At 33.7% G+C, this 24,267-nt stretch overlaps 1 protein-coding gene across 1 annotated transcript in view; it reads left to right on the top strand.

Annotated features, from left to right (window-relative positions):
• Positions 1–8,562: 8,562 nt before the first annotated feature.
• LOC118197095 (uncharacterized) overlaps positions 8,563–24,267 on the top strand; it is a 35,683-nt gene continuing 19,978 nt past the window's right edge. Inside the window, exon 1 of the mRNA XM_035368574.2 lies at positions 8,563–8,712. Within this exon, the coding sequence (XP_035224465.1) occupies positions 8,670–8,712 (43 nt within the window). The 5' untranslated portion in view covers positions 8,563–8,669. The remainder of the gene's footprint in view (positions 8,713–24,267) is intronic.

Below are 24,267 nucleotides of genomic sequence, written 5' to 3'. Positions count from 1 at the left end.
ATCTCCCTGATAAAGAGGAAATTAGCTGTAGCAGATCACTTTCACTATAATATCATGTCTTATTTTAGAAAAATTTTGAAACGTTAACAGTGATAAATCAGCCTGGATGAATTAGAAGTAAAACGGAGCCCAGTGAGTCTCGAGCAGAGTCGAGTGGCGCTAAAAAGGGAAGAGGAGAAGATAAAAGAAAATGCTTAACAATTATATACTATTATTATGAAAGGTGACTTTTTATCCAGACAATAACTTCGCTTCCTACCCTTTTCCTAATCTCCTTTCCATATAAGCCGTCCACTCACTTTCGTACCGGTAGAGTAGAATGAAATTAAATTTTTGTCTGTTTTATCTGCTTAATATTGTGTTTATTCTTATTATATTATTATTTTTTCTTAGGTTTAATAATTTTTATTGTTTTTACATAATGGACTTCTATGCAAAGTACTGCTGTAAGTTTTAAATTAGCGAATATTTGTGGTCCAGGATTAGACTTTACATTAATTCTTGTGGGGAAAATAGTTTCGGTTTACGAATATTTCGAATAACGAACGGCCTTCAGGAATAAATTGAATTTGTGAGCCGAGGTTTCACTTTATTTCAAACTTAATACAATATCAAATTGCATTTCTCTTAAGCTATCTTTTTCTTTACTCAATTGAATTCGTGAATCGAGGTTTCACTTTGCTTCAAACTGAATGCAAGATCACACTGCATTTCTCTAAAACTACCTCTTTCATAAATATATATATATATATTTATATATAAAATACAAAAAAGAATATGTTGAGAAAATTGGGAAAACTCTCCAGCTGCATTTGAAAATGCAGGGTCGTAAAAGGTGGATACAGGAAATATTTATTCTCTTTTTACATCACCAGACCTATGACTAATATCAGTGTATTTAAAAACCTACTGACACAATAACATCTTTAGCTTTCAATTTTTATTTAAAAAAATATTTAGACACTTAAAAAATTGCACTGCAAATTGTATTAATTATTTAAAACGTTAGTTATTAGTTACTACTAAGCAGAGAAAATATAGGTAAAGCAAAATTAATGCAATTGTATACATAAATTACATTTTCTTTACATTATGCTTAATTAGTGTATAAGGTATTCCGCTCTCCTTTCCACATGCCTTCGTAGTGTAATTGGAAGCCCCCCCCCCCGATGCGTACTCAGTTGGTCCAGAGCTCGCGCGGAGATGACACTGTGGATTTCTTCGATTTCCTGCTTCGAAAAATTTTTAAATATTATACAAGTGGCGCCCGAACTATGATAACTGGTGATAATTCCTCAACACCAGGATTAAAAACTGCGTCTCCTATTACTCAATCGCCCTTTAAAAGGACAGAATATAAAGTATTTTCTCCCTCCCGTTCGCTGGCCTTCGTGTTTTAACTGGATGCATGCGCGACTCGTGTTCGGGAGGTCTGGCGTTCGAATCCTGGTGAGGGCAGTGCGGATTTCTTCAGTTTTCTGACCTCGATATAACCTAATGAATCTACAAGTGATTTATTCAGAAATTTTTCAGAAAAATCTATTGCAAAGTGAAATTTTAAGAAAATCAATTCTTTTTTTTTTCCTTTTATAGAAAATGAACTCTATAAATTCTAGAATGAATGCTGTGCTTAATATTTTAAATTTTATTTAACTTAGCTTTCTTTAACTACTTATCTATACCAGTTGTTCTCTACTTTTCTTCCCCCTTGCATCCCTTTTCTCATTGCTAGACGATCATTCGCCTCTTCCTCATTTACAAAATTGGAAAATATATGCATATTTATTTGAATTAAGATAACTGTTTATTGCGTTTTATAAATTAAACCAGAAAAATTATAGAAAATGCTGACTGTAATCGTAATAGTGAGAACTCTGCTGTTTTAAATCATCACAAAAGATTGTGCGCTCAAGAGAGCGCATAACCTTCAAATTACAGTAAATAAAATTTCATTTCAATGGATTGAGTAGATTAGCTTCTAGGGTTTCTTATATCGGGAAAGTTTTTATGACCACCTTGTATTTTAAGCATTGTGATAATATATATTTAGTCCCACAGAAATGGTGGTCATAGATAAAATACATATCAGGTTAGGTTATTTGAAAAGCAAAACCACGAGAGCGGGGATGACTTCGTAGAAAGCTTTCTGAGGGAAACTGATTCGTATTCACGTTACACGTGAGAACACCACGCAATCCAACTCTACAGCCAGCCCGTTCGCCTGGGTTAGAATAGTTATTTAATAGGAATTGACCTATTAGGTGCCTACCCACATAGCGAAAAAAAAAATAGATATTTACTCGTAACATCTGATCATTTCTCAAAGTGGGTAGAAATATATGGAGTCCCACTTAAAATAATAACGAACAGAAAGCAATTTGTTAGTCAAACATTTCAGGATATATATACTGGTCTTGACATACAATATTTTAAGACAGTTCCTTGTCAACTATAGTAGATTACTGAAGAGTAGGGTGAATAGAAACATAGTTAAAATTATCCGCAGCTATGTAAAACATTATCACAAACGTTGAGATAACTGCGTCAACGAACTCTCATTTCCCTTGAGAACAGCCAAACATGATACTATCGGAAACACACTGGCTAAATTATTTCTTGGCAGAAGGTTAATTACGCTCTTAGCTAAACTTTTTTTCTTCAAAAGAGGTCTGCGGAATTTAAGATGGCAGACATTCAGATATTAGTGCACAAGGCAATTAGATATTATGATATGGCCAGGGGGATAATATTATAGACAAGAAAAGTCAGGAAGTTGATTTTAATGTAGGAGATGAAGTTTTGAAAATTAAACGTTGCCTTTCGTGTGGATCAGAAAGAAAGGTGGGAAGTTTCGCTGGTTTCTTATTGAAAAAACAAGACAGACAGTAGCATTTCTGAAAGGTAAAAATGGTGAAAGCACGAAAGCCAAAGTCGATCAGACTACGTGCTATTATGGGGGGCGCTGATATGCCATTGCTTCAAGATTTTTTGTAGGTATCACCAAGTGTGAACAACTGCGAAGAGTCATCAAGAGGCATGAAAATGTACTACTCTAAATACTAACCATAAATGACACCTTTTAATATTTACGAGTAACTTAATTACATACATTGGTTATCATCAATTAAGGAAAAACCACAAAAATGACGATTGCTCAAAAAATTACATGCAGAACTTCATAAAGCTGACCCACAGTATGCAATGCATAGTAAAGTATAAAATAAAATGAAAAGAAACTACTAGACAGTTATGGTGTTATAGAAATTAGCATATGTAAAAATGTGTAAATCGGATGTGTCAGTCTGGTATCGGAAAATTACCTTCAATATGGAGTATGATTTCCCTTAAGAGCAATAAAACACATACAGCGATGTGTGAAACTGTCAATTATGCAGTCTTTCAGTTCCGTAGGAAATGAGAGCTATTGAAAATAAAGCAGTTGCAAGTGTGCAAAGCAGTTGCGAGTGTGGCAAAAGTCTGAAGAGGAGACCTGAAAGCAGCTATACGTCTCCCTAAAGCATTCCAAGCATGCTGGATAGATTCAGGTTCGGTGATAGAGCTGGCCACTCCATGCGCTGAATTGTTTGGTGCTGAAGATAATCATCCACGATACGAGCCCTGTGAGGTCTAGGGTTGTCGTCCTGTAGCAGAAAATGATCACCTATTGCTCCGGCATATGGGTGCACATAAGAATCAAGGATGTCATTTCTATAGGCCTAACCATTCATTGTTTCATGTGGAAAGACATGGAGATCTGTACTTTCACCCAAAGAGATACCATCCCAAACACAGACATTGGTTTCTCCTTATGCATCTCTTTCACGGAACGCCTAGTATCGCTTTGGAGACTAAATCTGAACTCATCCGTAAAGAGAACAGTCCTCCACTGATCAGCTGTCCAGTGGACATATTGAAGTGCTCATGTCAAACGTTCCCTTCCATGACATGACGTGAGCGGCAGGCAAATGGCTGGTTGCCGCGCATACAGATCTCCTTCGTGAAGCCTTTCACCCACGGTTGACGTTAACGCCAACCTTCCAGTGGCTGCAGCAAGGGAGGATCTGAGTTGAGGCGTAGTTGAGGTTCTATTTCTTCCTGCGCATAATAACAAATATCGGTCATCATCGCCGTTGTAGCGGTTGGCTGTTCTTGGCTGAACTTTCCGATTGCCGAAACTATTGCCAAAGTATATGAACCGCAGTAGAACTCACATTTGTCCATCTGGTCAACTTCTTTCTGTCTCTAGTCTCCAATAACTCGCCATCGCAGTTCTTTGGGCAAATGATGCCTGAAGGTCATTGTTATAAATTTGCTATACCAGATTTCTTATTTCAATATCACAGACAAATTTGCAGGCTTGCTCTGAAACATGCAATTTTATTCTCCTCGCAGATGAGGTATTTCAAGTGCAGCGCTACTAATTTGCATACCGCAGTTTTGTTCAGCAATTCTTACTTAATAACACATTCAAATTTTATACGGATTGACTTATTTTTCGAAGAGTTATCGCTATTTTTGTGATTTTCCTTATTTTTTGGAAATCGGTGTAGTTATCAACTCCATTTCAAATAAAGAGTCAAAATATCAGGCACACCTAACTGATAATGTGTAATTTCTCCATGTGCTTAATAACTAAACCTAGTTGCAGTGCACCGACAGACTGGAGGCATCTGTGTGGTTATATTTTAGCGCTCCCTATAAAAAGATAAATATAATAAAAACGAAATTAACTTCAGAGAATTTTTATGTATTTGATGTATAATATTATTTACATATCTACAAGAAAAAACACAGTTTTAGAATTATCCTTTCTCAGGCTATGAGGCAACATATCACCCGTCTGTTAAGCACACGCTGACCTGCACCAACAAGATGCTATCATTGCTATTCATTGTGAAGCCGAAGAAGCATCCTCACTACTGACGAACCTCCTTTTTTCTTTTGATGGGACTGCACTCTTTTCTTCTGGTATTCAACTTTGGAAGTTTTCATCAGTGGTTCAATACTTACCTAGGACCTTTCCCGGGGGATGCGAAGATGGAGTGCACTTGCATTATACGTCTAGGACAAGAATGAGGAGCGAACAACGTCGATCACCTGAAATGGAAATGAAGAAAATCCTGGTGAACGTCGCTAGATGTTACAAACTCACAACGTTGAGCTTAACAATCAAATTTGGATCCTGCCGTTACTTTGCCAATCAGGGTTCACTATACAACTTTCGAGGATTTTGAAGCATCCCTGTTTACATTCACAGAATTTTCGAGCTGCACGCAACTCGAATCTGCTAGTGATAGCACACGTTGGAATGCGTTGAGAGCCGATGTCATTGATAACAGCTTTACGTGTACGATGTTAAATGTACCACCAAATTCTGCTTTGCCCCCATATTGGAAACCGGCTGCTGATTGATGGCGGGTCTGTTTATCGCTTCCCTCCTTAAACGCTGCTAGCCTCCACCTTGCCTAGGTGGACCCTCAGAGGGTTATATATGAAAATACGGCATTTCACTAATAAAAATTTAAGCGTAAAAAATCATAACAGAGTAATGTATTTTGAACTTTAGCATATATAATATCATTCATTACATACTTGTCCACAAAATTCTTAGTTATACCGTATATATGCAAATAATCCTTAGTGTAATTTTCTATTGATATTGTTGCAAATTATATTTTTTTTAATTTTAGCTTTGAAAAATTTTTCCTAGGCTATATTAGGTAAGTTTTCCTAAAACTATTCAAAAGCATGACAAGGAGATATACACAGTACAAAACTTTAGGACTCAATTTCTGCCAAAGGCAAGTGCAAAAAAAAAAAAAAAAAATTCGTTGCTGCTACTTAGTCTCCCATACACATTCCATGTCCGGCGTCTACATTTTTTGGCATGTTTCCAGAGCTTTTACCGCTTTTTAGAAGTCAACTTGTAGAGACACTAGGTATTTTTTTAAGCAGGAGAAATGAAAAATGAGCCCATGCCTTCACCGGGACTCGAACTTCGGACCTTTCCATACGCGCCGAGTGTGCTGGCCATTACAACACGAAGGCATGCTAAGAAGGCGGGAGAAATACCTTATATACTCTCCTTTTTTAAGGGCGACTGAGGATTAGGGGATCCATTCGCCAAATTCTGATGGTGGAGAATCATCATCCACCACCTTTTTTAGTTCGAGCGCCACTGTAGAGAGGTTAGGTATTTTTTTAAGCAGGAGAGATGAAAAATGAGCAATGCCCTCGCCGGGACTCGAACCTCGGACCTCTCGATAAGCGCTGAATGTGCTGTCCGTTACACCACGAAGGCATGCTAAGAAGGGGGAGGAAATACGTTATAAACTCTTGGAATACTCTTTTGTGTCGTGCTTATAGTGCTCCAAATCCTCAGATGGGTGCTACTTCATCAAAGGAAGGAATGGTTTGGGAACTTCGGATACAGGTGAAACACACAGTAATCCACCTGTATCCAAATCTAGTGAGTAAAAAAGAATATTTTGAACATTTATACTATGGTTTTCAATAAGCTCCTTGATCAAATTTTAATGGGCGAAGAAAATTTTTTTCTCTTTATTTAGCCATTGAAATCTACAATATCTGGTATCTGCTACCTAAAAGAAAATACAAAAATTTACCTCAAAATTCTTTACACAATAAGATGATATTTTTATGGAAGCAAGATGAAATATGTTAGTAACTGCTGTCACTAATTATGACCTAGCTGCTTTACTCGGATCAGCATGAAAAATTCCGTTTTAAAACTTTCTTAATGCCCAATGAGTTTTTTCAATAAAACTTTGTAAGTTATTTTATTTATAATATCACTTAGTATCCCATCGTTAGAACTGTTAGTGTCACTTACTTTCATGGGCATATCTTTGCCATATTTAAATAAATTTTAATCCATTCTCTTAATCTGCATCCAATATTGTATTTTAAATGCAAAGGCTGAATTACAAATAAACAGCTTAAAGTCATTATTATACTGTTTAACTGTGCAAACCTCTGTGTTATTTATGACAGCGTGGTATCTAAAAACAAGGGGAAAATGAACTGGGTATTAAAATCTTCTAGGACTTTATTTATAGACTCATATGATGCTTCTCATCCACACATTTTTTTTTCCCTTTCAAATTTCTGGAAAATAGGATTGGTAATGGAGGTGGTTACCACCAACTTTGTAGAAGTAATGTTATTTTCAAAATTTTCATCGGTCCTCATATTCTCCAAACCCTTTGCAATGAGATCATAATTTATACAAAATAGTTGTAAATTGAATGTTGGGATTATGCATCAGTTTACTTATAAACTTTCAAGCCATTTAGAGCCTGAATTTTAGATGCTATTTATAGTACCATCTTCAGTAATTTCAATTTCCTTTATATTATTTTTAAGAGATCTTATTGCTTTAATTTTGCTTTCTTACCCAGCAACAGAATGCACTTCTAAATTTAATAATATAGCACAGTATATCAGAGATACTGAAAAGTAACTGTGGTATTTCTGTCCACCATAAAAATTATCTGTTCCAAATGAAGTTTTTCTGTCATTAATTCTAAAAAATATATTAAATGATCTATATGTGGAATTAAAAAAAACTCTTAAATTTGTCTTAATGATTTTTTGCGATAGTTTGATTTATCATCATACAGAAGCTTAAAATTTCTCTTCACAAAAATATGCTCCCATAAATACATAGCAGACAACTAGATTTCTCTATTTAATATTTATAACCCTCTCCAGGGCTGCGGCTATGCTGTTTGCCATCCTGCGAATTTAAGAAGGAATGCCCTTTGATATCAACTTTCTTCTATTTCCTTTCAATGGCAGAAGAGAATTTAAAAATATAAATATCATTGGGAAAAAAAAAAGAAGCAAAATATTTCATTATCAAAGCAAAACATTTCATCAGATCTTCAGATTTCATCAGTATTTCAAAGTAATTCATCTGTTATAAAAGTATATATAAAAATAAGAAAATTCTCAAGTTGTACATAAAACACTTAAGAAATGAATTGCTGCAGCTATTAACGTAATTCTTTTCCTGAGTGCTTTTAGTAATTGTTTTCCTTTTATTTAATTCTACTACTGAATCTAATATTACATTATTAATTATTAAACGTGAATACGTTTTGCACTATTGGCACTAAATTCTTCATTTATTTTACTCATAATATAACACTGAGCATAGGATTATCATATTTAGCATGCAGATGAAAATGAGAACTTTGAAAAGCCTCCTTAAGGCACGGCTCAAAGCATAATTCTATTCTTTCTAGTGTCTTTCGTTCAATACAGTGTGACATTCATGTGTTACCGCTGAGAAGTTGGTAGAACCATCTAACAGAAACATATATCATGATTAAATTCCATTGAAATGCACATCTTCTATTTATAGAAGTATAATTATTTTAGTAAATAATTTCTTTCGTAATATTTTTAATTGCGCTCATATGCTTTTAACTGCTCGGTCTAATCGATCTACACTGAAATCGAAAGTGTTCCAACAGAAGGCGCTGCTGGTTATTATTATTTTTGTATTTCACGCGTCAAATTAAGCACCTGCTTATGCGCAAGCGCCATCACCTTTGGTCGAACAAACAGGAGATTTTACGGGAAGCAATTCGATCGCATGCTCTGCAGAGAATTCCGGATCGCTGCGGAATCTCAGGAGCGGGATGGTGGGTTGCTCCCTTCTCTGGTTGCTCCTAAATGGCTTAGGTGAGTAATTGACTTTATGTTTGGTCTCTTTAATGCTTCAGAAGATCAAAATCATGTAGGATTTTTAGCATCCATGACCCTTGCTTGCTAACAGCTATCTTCAAAATAGCATTTCTGTGAAAAATTTATTTCGTGTATTGCTTTGCTATTTATAAAAGGATAAAAGCATGAAATAAACTCATTTTTTCTCACTGTTCAGACAGCATTACATATTTTGTAAATTATAAGTCAGGGGTTCCAACAGAGTTCTCCCTAGGAGGGAATTTTCATAGTTTCAAGAGGGGATTTGGTCAGATTTTTATTTATGTGTTAAGAATTTAATTTTAGTTTATGAATATATATATATAAAAATTCTCTTACTCAAGTTTTGGTATTATCAACATCTTCTATACTTTTTCTTGTTTAATTTATTGAACATATTTAAAACAATCTAAATTTAAATAAATTTGTATATATTTTTCAAGTTTTGGAAAGGAAGGGGGTATGTTCATCTAGCAATGGTGTAAGGCGTATGTGGGGCAAAAAGGTTGAGAATCACTGCTGTTAGTGTTTAAAATAAGGCCAAAAATGGCAAGTTTGGTTTGAAGTAGATTTCAATAAAAATCTAGCAATTTTAAGCGCGAAAGACAGGCATCCTTCTTTTCCAGGAGCAAAAAGCATTTTTTGAGCTCCCGAAGAAAAATGACATATGCTTTATCACCCTCAATTTCGCAGATTTCATGGAACAAAATGCAAAACACAAATTTAAAAGCGTAGAGGTCGTGCTGTGAAAAAATAGATCAAGAAAGAGGTAAAACTCACTAAGCCTAAACAACCGTGACAAACTCATCCCTTCTATTAACTTTTATTATTTACTACCTATTGTACTTGATTAAAATCAACTCCTTTCATTACATTATTTTTTAAAATCAGAAAATCAGTTTATGTAACAAATAAATTTTAGATTCCCCTCTCCATTTTTCTTTCATTTGAGAATAAAATGTCAATATTATTTTTGAAAAATTTATGTCCATGATGTTGTCTATATTTTAAAAAATGATATAATATTATTTTTTTCTACCTTCCACGAAATCCGCATGAATAATAAATGAAAAGTATTTCAGAATATTTTATTCCTTTTATCATCTAATTCAAGGAGAAAACCAAAAATATCAGTGAAGCAATATATATATATATATATATATATATGTTCAAGCATTTTCACACAAAACTGGATTTTTCTGAAATGACATGCCGATTTGTTGTAAATTTCGATTCTACACGTCGAATTATGCCTAAACATCAGATTCTGTAAAATTCGTACGAGAAGTCTTGTGTGCACGACTTTTGGCGCTAACTTTTTTAACTAATAATTTCATATGGGGAATTTCTAATTTAACTTTAACCAGTTTTTTTAATTGTTCGATGCATTAATTAAATCGTAAATATAAATATCGATTGTTTAAATTTGTTTTTGAAATCAATATTTCTGTTATTACGATATTCATTTTTTTTTAATCTGCGTGTTTTTAAAAGAAATTAAGATTTTATGAGAATAATTAGAGGTTTGGTTTGAGAAAGAAATATTTTGAAAAGCTTTCTTTATTGGCTTGAGAGAGAAATTCTTTTAAAATTTAATTTATTTGCGGATATAATTTCATATTTAGATTCACTTGCCATAAAAAATTAAAGGTTTGATGAGAACATGTCAACAGAGAATATCATAAGAAATCTTGTGCTAAATAGCTTTTCAACAAGGAGAATAGTTTTAACAGTTTGTCTGACATTTTCTTAAAAATTTCCATTTGTAGTTTTGATTTCATAATAATCAGCAGAGCTTTTACTTTATGCAGTATTTAAAAAAATTGAGAATATATTATACAACGAAGAGAGTAAGGTTGTTTTGATTTGGTTTAACCGATTATGACAAAGCACTCGAGGGATATCTGCCTAAGGGAAGGGATGCTTTTGTTGAAGGCTTTTGTAAGGTAGGCTGGCTTGTATGTACGTTAAACACGGGGTAAGCCACGAGAGCGCGCATGCAGCCATCCCCTTCGCCGGGATTCGAACCACAGATCGGACTACCAATATTCAGCGACTTTACTATATTCGGCCGCTGGTGGATCCAGAATTAGCAAGGAATACGCATATCTCATGCTGATTGTTTCCCTTAGTCATCCACTTCTGAAAATGACCAGATTACTAGTTTTTTTATATATAAATATTAAAAATAATTATCTTAAAACCAGAAAAGTTAAGATTTCAATCTAACATTTCAAAAAAGCATTTGGCATTTAAAATATTAAAAAAGTTAAGACAATAGCTAATAAAAATTGTAAAGATATGTGCGTTATTTTATAAAACAAATATAGTATCTGAGATATCAATTCATAAAACTAAGTCTTTGAAGTTTGTGATTAATACTAAAACTTAATTGAAAAAAAAATTACAATTTTAAAAGCTTAGAAATTTCGTCATTTCTTTTCTAAATGGGAAATGGTGCAAAGGAGAGAATATCAAAATATTGAAAAAAAGTCTATTATTGTATAAATGAGCTTTAAAAAAGTAATACATACAGCGAGACACGTGATTTGTATACTGAGGCTTTTTTTTTGGGGGGGGGGTCATTCAGACTTTCACTTGAACGTATATGATAATGTATGCCAGAAATATAGTTAAGCATTTTGCAATCGATGTATATTTACATAGTGTATAAGAAATAAGTGCACAGGAGGCTTGAAACATATTTTATTGATAACGGTTAGAGTATAAAGTAACACTTGTTGCAATATGTCATTAAGATATGCAGATAAAATCATTTTCTTAAAATAATTCATCCTTTTTTTTTTCTCAGATAAGCAATGCATTTTTATATTATAGAACAGGGTTGCTTAAACTTTTTGGTGTGGGGACCCCTAATATTTACGAAAATTTTGTGGCACCCCATAAGCATTGCGCAAATCCAACACACGCGTGAGGGTAACTTTTAGTTTCTTCGCTTGTACTGTAATATACTACTGCAGTTTTAGGTCATTGTCTATTTTTTAAATGTCTAATTTTGTCTAATTTTTTAAAGTTAAATGAACGTTTCTATTATATAAAAAAATGTGTCGAAATGTTTTCGGTTTTTCTTTGCCTGTATTGTCTTATCTTTATCTATTTTCAGATACATTATGTAAAAATATTTGGTAATTGTAAAATTATTATAATAAGTTACAGAAATATCAAAATTGCTAAATTTTTGGCGACCCCCTGCTGAAGGTCCCGCGAACCCAATTGCATACGTGACCCACAGTTTAAGAAACTCTGATACAGAAGATAAATAAAAGCTGATATCCACCATCGACTGATAATGACGTGTTTTCGTGTTTCTGCACTTTGGTATAGACATGATTTTACAGCTAAGTGAAAGCAATAACACTTCTTCGAAGTGTTGGTAACTATAATGAACATCACTGTTAATCGTGTTGTCGAACTACATCCAGAGAAGATCAAAGTGATCTGGAAATCTGAAATGTCGTTTAAGGAAGATGATTCTGCATATAAAACTGAAAGTAAATTCTCATAATTATTCAACATTTGAGTAATTTTTCTTCTTTGATTAAAAAAAACTCCTTCAATGATTAATAAAGGGTGAATATATAACCTTTAGCTATGAGTGGTATGAGCCAAATTTAATGATTATTTCATGCACCAATATGAACAAGTATAAAACATTCAACTGTTCATAGAGTTAGAATGGTTGAGTAAATTTCAGATGCACTTCAAAATCAAAGATCAACTAGTGGACTTTTTCTCGATATTCTGAAGGCCTTCGATCGTGTTTGGCTGGAGGGTCTCACTTATAAATTAAACACTTTTGGTTTCTATTTTACATTACACACATTATTAATAGAATGATAATGATAATTAATTATATATATCGTAAACGTTATAAAGAAATTTTGTCCTTCGCATCAAAACCACATATTCCACGCGTCGATTAATTAACGCTGGCCTTCTACAGGTTCTGTTCACTGTTCTTTATTATTCATATTGTATGTGTATGACATTCTTCAGTCTCACAACACTACGCTAGCAATGTATGCAGATGATACTGCGATCATTTCACAAAATGCATCTCTGGGTTCAATAGCTAATTTACTGCAAAATCATATGCATGCAGTGGAGGCCTGACTTCAGCAGTCGGAAATTAAGATTAGCGTGGACAACACAGTTTCAGTAATGTTCATTCGGAAGACTTTCTATGTATATACCGTGGGTCAAGCAGGTAAAATATCTCGGTGCTGTTTTATACCAACGACCCACATGGATGCCTCACATTAAAGAAGTGATCTCTAAGTTTTTAAGTTATTTCACTATACGCCTTAATTCTGAGGAACTTAACTCTTTCCTTAGACAATAAGCTGCTCATCTATGATACCATGTTTCGACCAATTATCACATATGCTTGTTCTGTCTGAGAATTTACATGTACTTCTTTGATCTTTGACTTCAGGTAATTCAAAATGTTACTCAGCGAAAACTAACAAGATCACGCTGGTTCGTTAGGAGCAAAGCGATCTACGAGAAAACGGGTATAAAGCTCATTGACATATTTAGGCCAAAAACTGCCAACAAATTTTTGAGAAATATTTTAAACTTAACTATAACTAATTTCAATCTTTAGATTATGACTATATGGCTGAAATCAACAGGAAACGCTCCGGCGCAAGCCTAAGAGTTCTACGTTAATGTACTCCTAAAGTAATACAAATTTTAATTTATTCTAGAAATTTTTCCCTGCCTTTTCCCATTTTTTTTGCATTCTAAACTGTATGCGATCTGAGAAAGTCTCCTCTACCCTCCCGAAAGTCTGCTAAGTCTTGTACTTTTTTTCCATTTATAGCTAAGCTTCCATGATCGTAACCAATCGCCTGCTTCCCCGACATTTCTGACCTTTATTTCTGATGTTTAAAAAAAAAAAAAAAAAAAAAAAAAAACCTATGAACTATCGCTAAAATGAATGAACAATTATTGAATCAGCTATCACCTGAAAACCAACGTTGTGTTCTCAACTTTTAGGAGCTTAATTTATCAAGATAATCAGGGCTAGGCTATGCCGTGGTACCCTCTTTCCGTGGCCAGGCCTTAGGGCACCTAAGTATCTATGTGAATAAGTAATTGCGTGTGCAAAACGTATCAGCAAAAGATAGGCCTATGAGTGACCAAGCGGATAAGTCTATTGAATTTAAAGACCGTAGAGAAACATGGCAAAGTGAAACATAAAATTAGGAAAAGCAACAACTTTGTTTTTGGCGTAGATTTTAGTCAAAATTCTATCGATTTCGAAGGCAAACTAGTGATTTCCCTCTTCAACTGGAGGGGTAAAAAATCTGCAACGAAGGGAAAGCTCTGGTTGTATTTGTACCCAAAAGGAGTAAAGCGAAGGGGAGGTAGCGCAATCTGTCGATAGAAATAGTAAAGAAAATTGAAAAATTAAGTTAATAGAATGTTAAAAGTGTTAGAAAGCACTGGATTCTAATTAGAGTCATTAACTGAAGAAGAAATTCTGCAAAAGTTATCCAAAAAGCTTCTTCAATTGGTGAATTGTATTTTGTTGAAGCTTTTCCCATTTACAAAGATTTGTCTTGTTTAGTTAATGTAATTAGAGTCATTAAGTGAACAAGTAAGTCTGCAAAAATTTTTCCAAAAAGCTTCTATAATTGGTGAATTGTATTTTCTTGAAGCTTTTCCCATTCACAATGATTTATCTTGTTTAGTTAAAGCTTTAATTTCAATACAGTCAGGAAGGACTGCTTTTACATTCTATCAACATTTTACATCTATTTTACATCTATCAACATTCTATCATCTATCATGCTTTTAACATTCTATCAACTTAATTTTTCAATTTTCGTTACTATTTCTGCTGACAGATGGGATTGCATTTTCTTTTGCTTTGCTCCTTTTGAGCATAAATACAACCGTGGATTTCGCTTCGTTCCAGATTTCTTGGTTCCTGGTGAAGAGGGACCTATAGCTGTTTGCTTTCGAAATCGATAGAGTCTTGACTAAAAACTACATCAAACACAAGCTTATTGCTTTGATTAAGTTTATGTCTATTACATTTGTTAAAGCTGTGTTCGAATCTTCACGAACGTGTGGTTGGCCTAAACATTTTTGGTACTTCTCCTATGTGTAAGATGAATAAATGTCAACTTTCCGTAGAATGTCCACAATAAAGGCATCTCTGTCCTGAGGCACACAACTGTAGTTTCCTTTACCCTAATCACCTAAAGAATTGGAAAGCAATGTAATTTTATTTGTATTTATGCGTTCGTAGTATTCAATAATTTCACCTCAGCAAAATAAACTTAGAGCTCTTTTTATTTGACATCAGAAAATTTCCAGTAGTCAAAATTTGAGGAAATCGGGAAAAGAATTGCAGTCTAAATTACTTCTCTGAAGTTTATCATCTTAAAAGGTAAAGTGGTTTAAAACTAGTTTTCGGAAGCATATCCATTCGTACAATGAATCATTAGTCCAAAGAGGCAATTTGTCTTGAAGGACTATTAATTTCGTTTTGGCATTTTGCGTCGAAAACTTTAAAAGGCTGTATCACTTTTAAAATCGTTGCCACCATATATTATCGCCCTGTCTTATATTTAAATAGATTAAATAATGAAGTATCTGCATAAATGTATGTATGTTTCTCGCATTGTGATAAAACTACGGTACCTAAGAACCATCAAAATTTGAATAACGTAATCTTCCACAGAATATGGGTACGTGGAAGACCTAATTTCAATTTGAATTTTTTTTTAATCGATTTCAGATTTTTGTAACACTTCAACGAATTTTTGATTAAAAAACTAAACGATTTCAAAGCCAGCAATGGCAACACTGTGTGAAAAAAAATTATCTCCAACGCGAGACTCTGTATCGGAAATTCTAAAGATATGCTCATTTTAAAATTAATTTGCGATATTGCTGTTGAACTAAATTTTAAAGTTTGAGTACGTAGAACATGATATTTAATAAATAAAGGTAACACACAAAACGTTAAAAAGCGCCCTTTAAAGCCTTTCTTCTTTTTTTTTTTTTTTGTGCAAACTGGATAACTGCCTTTCTATCGCTTTTTAACTTTCTTCTACTTTATTAAATCAAAATTAATTTAATTAAAATCAGGGCAATTTAATAGATAAAACAAATAAATAGAAGTAAAACAAAAACTTGCTCATTATAATAGGACACACGTAAAGCAGCTGAGGGTAAGATGCTGACGATATTTTACATGATTAAAAATAAGCATTTCTTTCAAATTTAAATAATTAACATCTTTAAAGTCAAACTTAAATAAAATTAATATAGTTCTAAATTTTCCAAAAATTGTATGTTTACAGTTATTTTTATTATTTTATATTGATTTTTTTAAAAAAAATTCTGAAACATTTTTTAAACAAACGTTTAAACATTCACTTGATTGTACAACTATTATAATCACGCATCTTGTTAAGAATCATACCAAAAATTATGTCAGGCAAACCTAAGCACGAGTTGCTCGAAACAGCACGTAGCTCCATTTTTCTGTTGCAAGAGATAAGAAGATAAAAACTATCAGCCTAATATTCTAAAAACACAACAGCTGCAATGATATCCAGCGAGCCCAAGTAACATGTTCTTTCAATGACTCATTACTTCGAATTTTAGCCGCAACAGTATTTTAAAACTGGAAAAAATAATTATAAATAGCTGCCCTTAAATTTACGCCCAGGTAAAATTGCAAGCATAATAAAAATTTTAAATGATTTGATAATTGGTATTAAAAATAAGAAGCATTTTTAATTGTTGCTAATATGACTGTGATAAACTACTTAATTTATTGAGAATCTTCTTCGGATATGCTCCCACTTTTGACGTCTTCACTTTCGCAACTTGAATTCTCATCTTCCCTATTGCACCACAGTATATCATCTTCAGTGCAGTTTAAACCGTTAGCAATGCAACATTTTAATTTTTTTCCATAATCTTTTCGGGGATATCTTGTTAGATTTTAAAATATTCGCTTTAAACCGCACCCGAAATTCACGTCTTAAAATTTTTAGCTGCAGCTTCAATTCAAAGTAATACGGTATATATTACCGTGAGATTATATTGCATACTGGAACCCACCAGCGGCAGAGCGATGAAGTTACTGAACATTGGTGGCTCGATTCCAGGCGAACGAGCAACCGGCATGAGCGTTTTCATGGTTTTCCCAATGTATAACGTGGATGCGAGCCAGTTGCCTTTAAAAAGTTCTCCGCGAAGACATTCCTGCCCTTAGGCAGGTAGCCCTAGCGTGCGTTGCCATATTCGAATAAACCCAGCCAATGCATGTTGGTTCCTTACAGTTAATTTGTTGAAAACCGTTAATCATTTGCATGCTCCTTCCATATTATATCACAGGAGTTTTAACTAATAAATAGATGCAGTGGAAGGGTAATAAAGTCTGAAATAAGTATGTGTTTGATCTCAATACCTACAAATTACTATCTACAAAGCTATCTAAGCTGCCATTAGACAGGGTGGAGCTGAAGAAACTTGAAAGGGGCGTTGAGTAAAATAAACCTCAAAAATGGGGCAGAAAGCCAAAAAAAGCTGGAACCTATGATCTAAATTATTGACAAATGATCGTAAAATAAGAAAATTGCATACGCAAAATATAAACCCATACATCAATGACAAGAGAACGAAATGGAAATTATAAAACCTAATCCTTAAATTGCCACAAATAACATAATTATGCCAGAGAGTCAAATGCTATAAAGTAAGTTAGTAGAGAAGTATTTAAAGAAGGAAAGCGAAACTAAGCAAAATGTTAGGTTAGGTTATTTGAATATGGCTAAGCCACGAGAGCTATCTGCCTAAGAGAAGAGATGCCTTCATGGAGGATCTTCTGAGGTAACTGGCTCATATTGTAAAAGTTCTGAGGTAACTGGTAAGTGAAAGACAGCACATCATCTAAATGACACCGCTGTTTTTTATCCACTGGAGGGATTGGTTAGTTGAAAACAACAAAGCATGGGAGGACTATTTGCCTGGCGAGAGGGATGCTTCGGGGAGGACTTTCTAAGGAAAAGCTGGCTCGCATCTACGTTACACTTGGGGAAAAGCAACGAAAACTATCCTTGCAACCAGCCTATTCGCCTGGGATCGAACACGAAGCAGGTTGAATTACTTGTATTCAGCGGTCTTAACTAGTCGGCTATTGATAGGACAAACTAAGCGAAAGACAGCACATCATCTAAATGACACCGCTGTTTTTTATCCACTGGAGGGATTGGTTAGTTGAAAACAACAAAGCATGGGAGGACTATTTGCCTGGCGAGAGGGATGCTTCGGGGAGGACTTTCTAAGGAAAAGCTGGCTCGCATCTACGTTATACATGGGGGAAAATTACGAAAGAGCCCTGCAATCAGTCCATTCTCGGGAATTCGAACCCAGCTCGAACTATCAGTATTTGGCGGTCTTAACCACTCGGCCGCTGGTGAGCTCATGTTTCTCTGATGAACGAATATTGAATAAAACCACATACGTAAACAAAATTCACGGAATTCTCAAATGTATCATCTTTAATGTTATTTCTGTTAACGAAAATTGCACACACAAATGAGAACCTATACATATTTTACTCAGATGGATACTCCTGCCATCCGCACTTTAAAACACTCAATATAATTTCATTAGAATAGCTCAACCAGAACACAAGAAATAATGCCGCGTAATTTCCTACTTTTTTTTAAACTAGAATTTGCCACATTCCTTAAATTCAACAACTCTCAAAAATTAGATATTGGCGTCACTTCTTTTCGGCGTTAATGTCTGGTATAAAGATGAATAGTGATATTCAAATTGATATATTCCTTTCTATAAATAACCTTTAAAGCAATATATTTTAAAGATTTAATGTCAATAGAGTTGATTTTCAGTATTAATATCAGAATCAGCCTACTAGCCGCCGAGAGGTTAAAACCGCTGAACACTGGCAGTTTGACTCAGTTTCGGGTTTCAGTGAACGGGTTAGGTGTTGGCCATTTTCATAGCTTTTCCCGCATGTAATGAAAATAAGAGCCGGTTTCCTTTAGAAAGTCCCTCAAGGAGGTGTCTCTCCCCTTAAGCAGTTGCCTGGCGTTCTTTACCATATTTAATTAAACAGTTTTTTTTCTCCAAAATCTCTGAGCTATTTCTACTCAGAAATGAATTATGCAATTGTCCAAAGGAATAACTGAAAGATATTTTTAGACAGCTCAATTTACAGCTGAAATATCAACATCAACATGCCAAATGGTCCACTGATAGCCGAATGGCTAAGATTGCTGAGCGCTGGTAATCCGTTCCGAATCCGATTCCCGGTAAACCTGGAAAGGATAGAACTTGGGCGTCTCCGTAGGATATTTGAGGTTTTCACCCGTGAGTAATGTTCAATCAGTTTTTTCCTAAAGAATCCTTAGAAGGCATCCGTTTGCTTAGGCGGGTAGCCCTCGTAAACTTTTCTCTAGCCGACTAACCAACCAACAAAGTGGTGTTAAGTGGTTTTTTTTTTTTTTTTTTTTTTCCGTGTAGATTAAGGAAGTTAGATTAATCAATTAAGACAAAGCAACTAGATGGCTATCTGCCTATGGAAAGGGATGCTTTAAGGGAGGATTTTCTAAGGGAAACTGGCTCATAGCTATATGTGGATAAAGGAATCGTGGACTGATTATGTTAGAAAAACTAGCATTTACGAAACAGACACAGAAATTCAATATTCAAGCAAATCATAATACGCTTTTGGAAATATTATGTATTTATTTAAGGCGAAGCAAACAACATCGAAAGGAGTACTTTGAAAGGAACAAGAAAATTTGTTTAACAGTATATCATGTTACATCAACTATTCTACAGAAGAACACACATGAAAAGAAAACTCATTTTTAAAATTTCTTTGTAATTTAAGGTAATTTATAAAGTCGCCGAGAATTAGTTGCCATAAAAAGCACGTTGTCGTCGAGCGCTTTCTAAATAAAATTGGCTCATGTTTTCGATACAGGTTGGAAAGGAGGCGAAATCTCTATGCAGCAGCCTGTTTATCAACCGAGGATTCACCTCCCTGCGAATTGCTATAACCTGCTACTTAAAAATAGGAGTTTAAGGTTATTTTCCGTCGCCCGACTTTCCTCGTAATCATGGGAATGACAGCTGCAATAAATGATTTGAGTTCCTTAATTTTTTTCCTCCATTTCATTCATTTCCGTTTAGCATGGTTACCTGAGATGGAGAAACTAAGTGCTGTGCGATGATGACGGCACCCTCTACAGTCACAAATGAGGAGGGTTGGGAACAGTTTCGAAGTGCCTGTTTTACAGTAACAAACTGCAGTTTTTATTCTCATACACTCAGACGCTGGCAAGCCGCATTTAGTTTTAAAATTAAATTATTTTAGAATACTATTAAAAGCAATTTCAGTTTTTTTTTCCTTTCTCAGGCTTAAGTCATCTAGAAAGATTAATACTTACAAGTGAAAAATATTGACTTCATGCATCAGAAATGATCAAGTAGCAACAAGTCTAAGCAGTTTTATTGGAAAAACTGTAGTAACATTTCTATTTTTAAACCCCGAATTATTTTGAAATGCAGTGGTTGAATACTAGTAGTTTCTTTTCTCTACTAGCCTTTTTTTCCCCTCCAGATAAGAAGTAAAGATAAAAGCTTCAGAGGAAAATTCAATTTATATAGTCTACATTTCCATTTAGAATTGAGGGAAATTGAGCTGTTTAATATTTTACATTATTATTCCATATTCTAAAGCATTTAATACTCTGCTCAGTTATCGAACTAACCAAAAAGACTTATAAACATATAAAATAGAAATATGCGTTTTGTTACAAGGTCACATTCATGCTTTTACCTAATAACTCTGCTGCCAAAAGGAAAAATAAATTTTCCAGATGCAAAGGAATTATTTTTTTTTTATAAATTTTCATTTTATATATAAATACATTTCATTTTTCATTTTGTATATAAATATACTTCGTAATTCGCGAACAGAATTATATGATTTCATATCTGTAGTGCTCCTCAAGTGGCCGAGTGGGTAACACTGCTGAATACTGGTAATTCGACTTTGACTCCAGTGACAGTTTAAGACTCTGGACACTGATCCTTTAGAAAGTTCCACAAGAAGGCATCCCCTTTGGCAGATATCCGTTATGAACTTTAGCACATTCAAATAATCTAATCTCATCCCTTTACCACTTTCTTCAGAATTGTTTATCTCATTTTATTTGCTTATTTTGTCATCTCTGAAAAGTATAATAATGAATTTCTTAATTTTAGTTATATTTCAATATATATATATATAATAAACGTAAAGCACCGAATGGAGTCAAAACAATGGAATTTCTCGACAATATTAATAATTGCAACCTTGTATAAAAGGCTTAACACAATATCTAAACAAATCAAAATTAAAATAACAATTCATAGTAACATAAACTCGGAAAATAAAAATGCAAAAGAGAAAAATTAATAGAAATATAAAAATTAATCTCCTTTTACTGAAATTCCAATTCAGAACTCCATTCCAGGATAAAATGAATTAAAGCTTCATAAAAGTCGATTAATATGTTTCAAAAACGTGTTTCGTTCTCCTGGTTCATTTGAGATCAAAAACCAAAATAAGAATCAATTAAATTTTCATTTAAGACATTAAAATTCATATAAAACCGAGAAATCGAATCTCTAATGTACTAGAATTTTCCTTACGTGCCTTCGAAACACTTAGAAACAAGAATAAAATATAATACTGTGCCAAATTGACTACTCAAAAGAAAAAAAAAAGGCCGTAAAACTTTGCATTATGTAAAATATACATTTAAAAAAAAAAAAAAAAAAAGTCTAAAACCATTATATGCAAATCCGAAATTCAAAAGTAAATACAAATAAAAATCAAAACAGATATACTTTAAACCAGGGTTTATTAAACTGTGGGTCACTGGGTCACGACCCCCAAGGGGGTTGCGGGATCTGCAGCAGGGGGTCGCCAAAAATGTTAGCAGTTTTGATATTTCTTTAACTTATTATAATAATTTTACAATTACCGAATATTTTTACACAATGTATCTGAAAATAGATAAAGATAAGACAAACAGACAAAGAAAAAAACGAAAACGTTTCGACGCATTCTTTTTATAATATAAACGTTCATTTTCTTTGATTTGCACGTGACGCTGTCATTTCGTCTGTCACTTATTTAAAACTTTCACATTGTTCTGTGTCTTAAAATTGGAAATTACAGTTAATGACCTAAAACTGCAATAGTATATTATAGTACAAGTGAAAAAATTGACAGTTTCATTCACGCGTGTGTCGGGCGCAGTACTTATGGGGTTCTACAAAATTTTTGTAAATATGGGGTCCTGGGGGTCGCGAAAAAATCTCAGCGATAAAAAGGGGTCGCGACTGAAAAAGGTTTAAGAAACCCTGCTTTAAACCAAATAGTCATTTAAACAGTACTCAAATAGTGGGTGGTCTACGATTATGCTAAACTAAACTTTTAATACCAAAGAAACGAAAAACATTTCATAGAGATTTATTTAAATAATAAAATCAAGTCTTAATTAGCTAAAAATCGAAAAACTGTTAGAAACAAAAATGGAAGTAAACGCAAACTTACTGAAATCTTAGGATAACCTTCTAAATGAAAATTTACTGAATTCTTCAGAGCACCCAACTCTGTTCCTTTTAGAATTCAAAGCTGCCCTAGAGATGCAAAAATTTGTAGTTCTTGGGGAAAATATGCGATAAGGTTCAAAGTGTCCAATAGCAGACTTAAGTATTTAAATATGTGTTCAAAATGTCTTATCCTGTTAAACTTTGCGTGCGGGGATGCCAAAAGTTGGGTGTGGTCTTTAAAAACTATTACCTACAAGGTAGAATAGTAGTAAAAATAGTAGTAATATAAATAGTAGAAATAGTAGTAATATAAATAGTAGAAATAGTAGTAATATAAATAGTAGAAAGATAGTATAACTAATAATTGAAAGGGGGAAAAAGATCTTTTTACATATTTACATTTATCTTATTTCTTATCGTAGTCATTCAACTATTATCTCATTAAGGTTTAAGTAATAATTATCATATCACTTTAGATGAGAAATTAAAAAAAAAAATAGTTAATATCAGCTTTCATTAGAGTTATAGAAATTTTGAATAGTGGGGTTTTATTCTCTAAGAGAATTTTGACTAAGTTAATGATTTCTTCCTGTAAGTATTGGACATTGTTGCAAATATTTTTAATTTCCACCTTTTGATTTACTCCTTTCAACCGCTGAACGTGGGTAGTTCGTCCCGGTTTCAAATCCCGGCGAACGAGCTGGCTGGACAGTCGGTTTCGTGATTTTCTCCATGTAGGCGTAAGCCGGTTTCCCTTAAAAATTCTTTCAGGAGTCATATCTCTCCTTTGGCAAACTGCCGTAATGTGATTTCCCATAATTTATTAAATCTGAATTTTTTTAAAAATTCGACTATATGTTGGCTTTTCAAATGTTTATCGCCCCCTTTTAAGGACAACTGAAACAAAAATCACAGGCCTTTTTCATTTTAGACACATTTAAAGTAAGATTACTTCTCCCATGCTTCGTTCTCATGTGTATGTTCGGAAATTATTTCTATCGTATATGTCTAAAACTGGCAGAAACCTTATACCTCATTCATTGGTTAGCAAACAAGAAAAAAATGAAATCTCGTTGATTTGGTCAGTCATTCTGCGGTCGCTCACGTGAAGCGCTTCAACTTAGAGTACAAAGAGTTAATGGGGCTCATACACCTTCAAACCTATAAGATCTTCGAATATGTGACTGTTGCAAGAATTGGAATAACTTATTTATTTTTAAAGAAATTACTTCCAAATTTTTACAGCTGACAACATAATATAGCTGCTTTCTGAAATAGTAATCTGAAAGTTTGTGTTGCCACAAATATTTTTATAATTTAATCAGTTTTGTGACAAAACCTTTCGTCAAGTTTCCAACTTGCGCGCACAGTTTAAAACATTCTGTTGTATAATTTAATTTCATATTTAATATATAGCTTTTATAACATTTGGAAACTACTGTGAACCTAAAATTCTAAGAATTTCATGTTAAATTTTATTTTATTTGGAGTTGAGTTTATAAAATGTATTTTATTAAAAAAATCTGTAATGCTTTTGTGCATAATTTTTTTTAATACTACAATATTCATCAAATTTTCGGTTCAGTTAGAAAATAGTGCCCATATAAAGACTTCCATTGAATTTCAAGTATGTACCATTAGCCATTTTTAAAATATGCGCGCAAGGTGGAAACATGACGAAAACTTTTGTCACAAAGCGGATTAAATTACAAAAATATTTGTGGCAACACAAACTTTCTGGTTACTAGTTTCTAAAGCAGCTATATTATGTAGTCAGCTGTAAAAGGTTGGAAGTAATTGCTTTTAAAATAAATGAATTATCCCAATTCTTGCAACAGTCACATATTCGAAGATCACAAGGGGTTTAAGGTGTATGAGCCCCCTTAAACATATATAAAT

The sequence above is a fragment of the Stegodyphus dumicola genome, chromosome X2 (assembly GCF_044657685.1).
Source record: "Stegodyphus dumicola isolate Sdum_Otavi_A_Nest chromosome X2, ASM4465768v1".
Classification (NCBI taxonomy): domain Eukaryota; kingdom Metazoa; phylum Arthropoda; class Arachnida; order Araneae; family Eresidae; genus Stegodyphus; species Stegodyphus dumicola.
This window is presented reverse-complemented; position numbering and strand designations above follow the sequence as displayed.